Below are 9,804 nucleotides of genomic sequence, written 5' to 3'. Positions count from 1 at the left end.
TTTGTCATCGCATCATCCTATGCAATGTGGTGAATTATTATTGCTCATTATTGTCCATAGGCTATTTTAGTCATTTAAATAACATAGGTTATCTTAATATATTGATTAATGACATTGTATTATAATAGCCTATTACACCACCCAAATATGTATTTACTTCCTTCTAATTCTCGTTGTCAGTGCAGGCTTGTTTAGCTTAATATTGACCGTTATGAAAAGTGACTAGTGTAGCCTGCATAAAAAAAGTTTTGAACATAAAACAACAGGACAAAAATATAGTTGATGAATAGACATAATAATTTCATGACTCTAGACACTACTTTGTGAAGACAGTAGCATAATACAGTGAAATAATATGTTCTTTAGCCATTCAGAAACAGCTGTCATGTGCGTGGGTAAAATTGACCCGCTGGCGGTTTTAGGTATACAGCGACCCCTGTCGGTTCTAGTGTTAAAGTAATATTTCATAATTTTATAGTTTTTACTGTATTTTTGATCAAATAAAAGCAGCCACGGTGAGCATAAGAGACTCAATCAAAATCTTACTTTTAAACCTTTGAACAGTAGTGCATGAATGGAAGTGAAAGAAACAAAAAGTGTGACTGTGCCATCGCCGTTGACTCTGCATCAGGCTGTGTAATCTCAAACTCTCACACTCCAGTTCCAAGGCCCACTTATTGGCAATGCATCACATCTATGATAGGTCTGTCAAAGGCCATTAGCCCAGGAGCTACCCAACTGCTCTCTCTTTCTCTCTCTCTCAGAAAGCACTGTGCACTTCAATCGATAAGGCTCGCAGCACCAGGCATTATGGCTGTGAAGATGTGATGGCCGCAGCGGGAAAGATTCCATTTATTTCTCCTTTTCTTTTTCTCTCTCTTTAACTCTCTTGGCAAAGTTTTCATTTGTGCCAAAGCTGAGAAGGAACTGCAGCAGATTTACAACAGACTAGTGAAAAACCTTTAAAAAAATCTACTAGACGGCAAGTTAATAAAGTCTTAATTATGTTCAGTGCAGCATTCAAGTAGAATAAGTAAAACCTTAGGTAACGTATGCATATATATAACAAATATGTGTGTGTCTGTAACTATAACTGTATTAAGTTTTAATTATCATTCGAATGATATGAAATAGAAAAGTCCACACTAGAATTTTTAACGATAACTACAAAGAAGAGCAAATTTGTGACCCTGGACCACAAAACCAGTCATAAGTAGCACTGAGGTATATTTGTAGCAATAGTCAAAAATACATTGTATGGGTCAAAATTATCGATTTTTATTTAGGATATTAAGTAAAGATCATGTTTCATTAAGATATTTTGTAAATTTCCTACTGTATATATATTAAAACTTAATTGCTCATTAGTAATACGCATTGCTAAGGAATTCATTTGGACAAATTTAAAGGCAATTTTCTCAATATTTAGATTTTTTTTGCACCCTCAGATTCCAGATATTCAAATAGTTGCATCACGGCCAAATATTGTCCAATCCTAACAAACCATACATCAATGGAAAGCTCATTTATTCAGCTTTCAGATTATGTAGAAATCTCAATTTCGAAAAATTTACACTTATAGCAGGTTGTGGTCCAGGGTCACATTTGCTAGAAATCGTTTGTGGATTCTGGAACCTTTTTTTAGCTGATGAACAATAAAATGTCTAAAGGAAGTGAAAATGTAGCAGACATCCTACAGAAATCTAAAAGAGACAAATATGCGCATACCGCCCTTCTGACGGCACTTGTAAAGCGAGAAGACATCTCCAAACTGCTCTGAGGTTAAAACCAGACACGTCTAATGACGACATTGGTGCGTGTATGAGATCTGTGAGCACGTCCTCAATCTCATTTGCACTCAGTCTTTCACAAGTCTCTGAAAAACTGTTGCCCTCTTCATGCTACATCTCCTGTAGGCACTGCGAGGCAGAATAAGATGGAGAGTGAGCAGACGAGTGAGTCACTGTGAGACAGATGAATGCGTCTTACTAAAGCCACAATCAGAACTGATTTCAGCCCCTCACATCAAGCGCTCTTCCCAGCTGGTGGCCGCCAAGACCATTTCTGTTCATCTATGTGCAAATGAGCAGCGGGTCTGGCACAGTATGCCAATCGCATCCCACGGGCTCGCCCTCGTGGAGTCGAAGCTGAGAAGAAGGAAAACCGGAGGAACGAGAGAGTCCGGAGCTCAGTGTGAGCGAGCGGTATGACAGTATTAATCACAAGAAGGGGCGCAGAGGTCAGCCCCGTTACCCAGGATCTCTCTCACACCTATAAAGATCGAGAGACGCTGGTAATCTCACAGCGTCCGGCTGAAGAGGAGTTGGCTGGAAATGATAGAGCCAAAGTGCTGAGAGAGTGAGTATATTGAAAGGAGATAATTACGAGGCCACAGATGTCATCGCATTTACATAACGTTGACTAGAAGGACCTGGAGTTCTCTACAGGAAACAACGGCAGGCCTCTCTACACGGGACAGCTGGCAATTTAATGTGTGGAGTGGAACTGATGAGATTGATTTGATCCTAGGAAGTGACCTTACCTGTTCCCGCTCGAAAATATCCCGCAAATGCTCCAAACCCAAAATCTTCAGGAACTGACTGATGTTCATATCCAGAATCGTAACTATGGAGAAAAGATACATCATGACTCATGTAACTATTATCCTACATTCAGGGCATAATTACATTTAGGGATGCAACAAAATGTCATTTTACTACCCGATTAATCTGGAATTTTTTTATTTATTTTTTTTTTTTTAGATTAATGGGATATAAGACTATTTTTCCATCATTTTATAAAACAAAATGTTATTTCATGTCATGCACTCTATTGTCCTCCAAAACAATGTGCAAACTGAAGATTATAAATACAAATATAAAAGACTATAAAACAATACATAAGCTCAGTTTTTACTCTGTGCTATAAATTGCATAAAGCTTTTTACATGCACGCACGCACGCATACACACACACACATATATGTATAACCGAATTTAAAAAGCACAGTGCAACAATGAATTGATAAGTGTTATAATGTATTAACTGTGGTTACAATTATTCATAAGATTGTACAATGCTATCAGGAGCATTACAAGGCATTAAAACTACTTTTATAATGCATTAAACAAAGGCTTTAAAGGCACAATATGTAATTTTCGCCGCTAGAGGGTGCGTATTCAAAATAAACAAAGAGACAAAGGCGTAGTTTGATGACGCCGTGACTGAGAGTGGAATGCATTTGGGATAGTGTAAGTACACAAGTCAGCAAAATATATAACACTGTTCTAGTGGTTTTTGGACATTTTAATAAAACAATCGTACATATTGTGCCTTTAAGTAAAGTGTTACCGACATTTTTTCCAAGTTTTAACTACTAACAGGTTCTGCCCAAGTATTGTTACTATAATTTCTGTTTCTTATAAATGTAAGAGACTGATATCATTTGTTATAATCCCATTGCAGTTACTGTTCTTAAAAATGTTGTTAGCATTCCAACTTGTATCATTTCTCAAAAACATTCAAAACTATTTTTTTATATTCAACAACAGATTTGATCGAAAATTTAATGGGTGTTGCAGCCCTACTTACAATAAAAAGTTATGTAAAATAATATTAAGACACATTACATGATCTACTCACTTTCTCCCTCCTTCCTCTCTGATGCAGTAGCCCCATCAGCAGGGCCTGAGGCTCCAGGTACGGCCAGCTCTGTCAGGGGCCCGGCCAGATTGTCTATGCTGCTGGCGGCGGACAGACAGGAAGGGGTAGATGTTGGAGAGATGACAGAGGCACTGACCACTGTAGCCTGGGGCTTGAAACAACTAGGCAACGCTTCAGGGGGCATGGCATCAATCAGCAGCGCCCGGATATCATCAGCCTGGAAATCAATAGAAAAAAAGTAAGTGAACGTAAAGAAAAAAAATCAATAGTAGTGTAAGAATTCTGTGTCTGATCAGTTTTAAATACAACTAGACTAATGTAATATTCATGTTAGAGTACCACGCCACATGGGCGAGAGGATAAATTAGAAAGTAGTTGTACACAGCATTAGTTTGGCTTCTTGGTCTAGAATTGGACAATAAAAGCTGAGAACAGCTGTGTCATTAGCACCTGGCGTGAACACGGCCACTGGAGCCCAATTACTAAAGGTTACGGCAGATTTACCATTTGCTTTGCACAAGCCTGAACACAGGGGACGTGGGTTTAAACACCTCAGCTTATGTGTTTAGAAGATAAATGTCCCAATTTCTCAGGATAGTCTATGCCACCTGAACCATATGAGACCTTACAGCCAGAACAAACGGTCTTGAAGAGCATGAAACTTTTATAGAAGTTGGGAATGTCTATATATTCAAATCTGTAGCTCTGTTAAATGAATGACAGTATACAAATGTGGGCTTGAATGTATATAAATGTGAATCCAAGCAAGAGGTGTGTTTTTATTACAGTCGCCAAGTCCAGCGGCGTCTGGCCCTCCTGGTTCTTCATGGTGGGGTCGGCTCCGTGGGCCAGCAGCAGAGCGCAGAGCTGTGTGCGGCCCTTCTGCGCAGCCTCATGGAGGGGTGTGAAGGCCCATTTATCAGTGGCATTTACACAGGTGTTAAACTTGATCAGCAGGGCCGCAATGTCCACATGCTGGAAAGGAAGAAAGAGGCTTATTACTGACAAAATTATTCTACAACCTACAATCTTTAAAAGCTGGATGTTAATTAAAAAGAAGCATAGCTCTTTCTGTAGCAGATCTGCTTGGTGTGAAAGATTCAGACTTCAGATGCTAATTGTCACCATCACTAAGTGATATCTTTAGTGGTCCATACAAGTGGTCCATACGACTCGTTTAAAGCCATATGATAGCTTTGTGTGAACATGTGAACAACAAACCAAAACGCAAGTTGTTATTCACCGAAAATATTGACATTTGCCTTAGCTCTACTTGGCAAGTGAATAAGAAAGAGTAGCAATGTTCTATTTGTGAATCAAATGACTCTTTTGAGTGAATCAAATTACTGATTCTTTTGAGTGAATAAAATGTACATAATTCTAAATAAAATGTACAAAAAGAAATAGTAGCAATGTTCCATTTGTGAATCAAATGACTCTTTTGAGTGAATCATATGACTGACTCTTTTGAGTAAATCAAATGTACATAATTGCACATATAATGTACATAAAGAAATACTAGCAATGTTCCATTTGAGAAACAAATGACTGAGTTAATCAAATGACTGATTCTTTTGAGTGAATCAAATGTACATAATTGTACATAAAATGTACATAAAGAAATAGTAGCAATGTTCCATTTGTGATTCAAATGACTCTTTTGAGTGAATCAAATTATTATAATTTTTTTCTCAATTAATTGGATAAAAAAATTAGACTAAATGATATGTTCATGATTTGGGCTAATTCAATTCTCAATTTCAAATCACTGGTGGCAGAAGTTAACAGCTGACTAGAGGAAAATTATCAGTCAATACTGAATTTTGAATTGGCTTTTATTTTAAAAATTTTAAATGAAAACTCAATATCCAGTTTAATTTTTAGTAATTTTTATGAGTGTGTTTTAAGAAATATATATTTTCAATATACTAATATATTTCATTTTTGTTTTAGTAAAAAAAAAAAAAATTAGTAATTTTAGTACTTATTTGAGTTAGTTGCTAAAGCAACAGTTCTCATTTTTGTTAATTTTTTTTCATCTAATATCCTTTTTATTATTATTTCCATTAACAAAAATGTTTTTTAATAGTTTTGGTTAACAATAATAACACTAAGCATGACACCATGAGCATGCATAAATAATGACAATATGTTCATTTTTAGGTAGACTATCTCTTTAAAAGGCATATAAGAACCATTCTCATTAGCAATAGAGAGCACAGGACAAAACAAGCTTGGTTTCTGGCCAACTCTTGAGTTGTAGTGCACAGTGTGTGCGGCTGAGATGTCCTGAGCCACCCTCCCATCAGCAGCAGTGACTGTATGGAACTGCAATCAGCTGGCTGTGTTTGCCGAGCGCCGACAGCCTCTACACAAACAGGCCGCATATGAACAGAGGGAGGCGCACTCAAGGTCAGCCAGCATCGGACGGCCGCCAGCTCTCCTCTAGCCAATCAGCAAAGCTTGGGCAACCTGCCACTCCGGTCACAGCCAATCAGAATCTCACAGCTCCTGTCACAGAGGACCTGTTTCTTGGACGGCAACAGAGAGCGTATGCGAGTACGGTTGAGGGCCGGAGTCTGGCTAGTTCAGATCCAACATGTTTATGTAACTGCAATCTGCTCCTATCCATCTGCATGGTCTAATCACATCCCTGTAGTAGGGCTGGACAATAATTCAATATCAATATGTATCGCGATATAATTTTTTTTCAATAACGGTGATATGATTTTTAAACACATTTCCGATATTTCGATATATACATTACCAGTGTTTCCCATACACTGATTTATTTGGGAAAGAAATTATAGAAATTATACTTTTATTTAGCAAGGATGCTTAAAATTGATCAAAAGTGATGATAAAGGCATTTATAATGTTACAAAAGATTTCTATTTCAGATAAATAGTGTTCATATCGATATCGGAATTATATCGTATCGACCGAAATTAAGAAATATATCGTGATATCAATTTTGGCCATATCGTCCAGCCCTACCCTGTAGACCTCCAGAGGGCAGACGCTGATAAATACCTCCAACTACCATCACCTGTAATGGGTTTCCCTGAATTTGCTTGATTTGATTTCCAGAAAGAGTCAAATCCTGTATTAGAAGTGTTCTATGCCACGTGGATTAAAGCTCATCTGGGTTGCGGCTTGCAAACGGCATCATCTCGGCATCTGGGTTGTTTGCAAGTGGAAATGCAAGTGAAACCACCTGAAAGATTCATGAGCCGCAGCGACACATTAAAAGTGCATAAGCCAAGGTTCTGTTTGCAGAACAAATACAGATGTCCAAACACTTTTTGCATACAGTCACACACTGATTTTGTCACACACAGGAAGTGAAAACAAAGTGCTGTATATCAAAGCACAGAGGGGTTCAGGTGAAGGTTTACAAAAAGCCCTGTGTTTTGTTTTCAGAAGCAAATACATGGATTATTCAGGGTCTACATCTGTTTGTGTGTCTGAGGTACCCACAGCACAGTTTCCTGCCAGACCTGACATGACACCGGAGGCATGACATGTGTCGGCTTAACAGATGTCTGCATGTAGTCACAGTCTCAATGAAATATTCCTCCTTTTAATCAGCAATTGCACTCACCCCGTATGAGGCCGCGTTGTGGAGAGGAATAAGGCCACCTTTGTCCTGCGCGTTGACGTCCGCCCCATGCTCAAGTAAATACTCCGCTACCTCCAGATTGTTATAGCCAGCTGTGGAGAAAAGGATGCAGAGAAATGTAAATCCATCTGCCCACGAACTATCTGGCATCAAACACAAGCACCAATCCGTATCACATGTACGGTTCAGTGCGTTTTTGAAACGTTGAAAACTGAGGAAAAAAAAAAAAGCATTTTTCCGCTGCGGTGCACCACAACTGAAGCTATTGTACGATAATAAAGTAACTACATTGAGGAGATCCTCTAATAATAGCCATAAATTATAAAGTGGTTATCAGGAGTGTGCAATTGAGAATTATTACAAACTTGAACACCGTAAAATTAATTTACATGAGGGTGAGGATCACATTTACATCTAAATGATAATTAATCTACACGGAACTCAACCCAAACCATCTTTTTTTCAGGCAGATTTACTGAACAGAAAGTGTTTGTGCACAAGTCGAAGGTGAAAACAATATAACAAAGAGTGAAAAATTTAAGGGGGTCTGAATACTTTCCGTACCCACTGTATATATATATAGCACTATATAAAATCACTACAACCAAAACCGAAATAAAAATTAAAAACATACAAAGAACACCAAAACTAAAAAGACAAGCACAAAAAATGACAAACTAAAACGTAAATAACAACAGAAAATATAATAATAAAAGCTGATTCAAAATATTAGTAAATACTACAATAGTATATAACTATAACTAAAATAACACTGTTACAGCTTTTCATGATCTGATTCATAATTTTCCCCATCAATTTATTAATGGTTCCCAAAATCAGATTGCTCATCTTGGGTGCATTACATTGCCACAGCTTCTACGTAGGTATCACCATCTCAGTGAAATTTAATCTTTTTCCCTTTTCAAAACTTAATTAAACTCTCTTTAGCCAATGTTACTGAAATCTTACTCCTCGTTACTCCTATTAATTGCAATTATATTTATTGCTCGGTGCAAAGTGGAAGCTAAGCACAGATGTGTGTTTTTTTTTGTTTTGGTCGCTCCAGCTGAGCTAAAACACACTCAGTCTGGCAGTCAACCTACAGCACTGAACAAGCTGTCGCTGACCTTTACCCAAAAAAGACCAGTACACTATTTTCAGCTTTAACTGTCTTCTTTGGTTCCTTTAACTCTCTTTCTCACTCCAGACATACATGACTGCCTACAGGACCGTCACTAATTAGAGCCCTCATCATTAAAGGCTGTAGCCCTCTAATAATGCACAAACCCAGCTTTGAGAACCGCACTAATGAGAACACGCTCTCACATGTACACACTCCACCGAGTGTGCTGCGCTCATCAAACGCTTCCTGCAGGCTCTTCTCCATAAACTACAAGCATTTTTAACAGTGTTTCTCACTTCCTTCACACGAATATGTCATCTGTCTGGTTGCACTGCTCTGTTTTCCTCTTATCTTTAATAAAGCAGATTTACTCTCATTAACACAATGATAAGCATTAAGGTTATAGTGAATAAAAAAAAAACTAATAACAGTGCGGATACGGTGTCAAGGGTCGCAAAGTGTCAGCAGCTGTTTTCCAAACATGAGAGAAAGTGTAGACTGCATTAGCAAAATGGGCTTATTGCTCAATGCTGCATTTTTTAGGTAATTTCTGTACATATTTGATTTTATGGATAAATAAAAAGCCATTTTATTTTTTATTTAGTATAATAAAACTTCATAAAAAACAAAAATGCATTTTTTATTTACCCACAAGTGTTACTTCATAATCAGTGTTGGAAATGTTACTTTGGAAATTTAACAGGTTACAGTTTACAAGTTACCCTATTTAAAGTGTAGTAAGTAGTGTAACCCTTTCAATTACTTTATTAAACTAATGTAACTTATTACGTTTGATTACTTTTCTAAATTTTATAAAGCAGGCAGGGTTAACCTTAAAGTAGTACTCAACACTGATAACTGTCAGACTTTCAAAATCCTTCTTCACTTGAATTAAGATTTTAATTCAAGATTTTAAATTTTTAAATAATTTAATTTCAAAGCACAGCCACCACAAAATCAGACTTTAGCACCTCTTTTTACTTTGAGAACGTTCTGCGGTTAAATACAGATTTAAAATCACAAGATATAGTTTAATAGCTATGATACTATTTTTGAAATCAAATCTTTGCATAGACAGGAAACATCTAACAATGCTTTGGAAAAAAAACTGTTAATCTTAAAAAATAAAGCATATACATAAACCCAAATTGAAAATAAAACAGTTATCAAATAAGCATGTGTCCTATTCTGTGTCCTCAACTCCTGAAACATTGGTGTCTCACATTTTAAAGCAGTCAATGAAATTTGGGAAAGAAGTTAATCAAATCTATATGTGTGTGAAAATATTCAAATGTAACCCCCTTTGTGTTATCGTTAACATTTTTCTCAGGAACTGTAACAGATTACAGTTACATTTATTTTGTAATTAAATTACGTAATGTAGTTACATGTAACTA

General features: G+C 37.0%; 1 protein-coding gene across 2 annotated transcripts in view; it reads right to left on the bottom strand.

The window, feature by feature from the left end:
• Window positions 1-9,804, bottom strand: part of tnksa (tankyrase, TRF1-interacting ankyrin-related ADP-ribose polymerase a) — a 102,491-nt gene that overhangs the window by 10,090 nt on the left and 82,597 nt on the right. For both annotated transcript variants that reach the window (XM_016510219.1, XM_016510218.1), the window contains exons 18-21: window positions 7,267-7,376; window positions 4,449-4,637; window positions 3,642-3,879; window positions 2,543-2,625 (exon numbers count right to left, since the gene is read on the bottom strand). In XM_016510219.1, the coding sequence (XP_016365705.1) occupies window positions 2,543-2,625; window positions 3,642-3,879; window positions 4,449-4,637; window positions 7,267-7,376 (620 nt within the window). The remainder of the gene's footprint in view (window positions 1-2,542; window positions 2,626-3,641; window positions 3,880-4,448; window positions 4,638-7,266; window positions 7,377-9,804) is intronic.

Source organism: Sinocyclocheilus rhinocerous, unplaced genomic scaffold (assembly GCF_001515625.1).
Source record: "Sinocyclocheilus rhinocerous isolate Xijiao unplaced genomic scaffold, SAMN03320098_v1.1 scaffold1405, whole genome shotgun sequence".
In the NCBI taxonomy this organism is placed as follows: domain Eukaryota; kingdom Metazoa; phylum Chordata; class Actinopteri; order Cypriniformes; family Cyprinidae; genus Sinocyclocheilus; species Sinocyclocheilus rhinocerous.
This window is presented reverse-complemented; position numbering and strand designations above follow the sequence as displayed.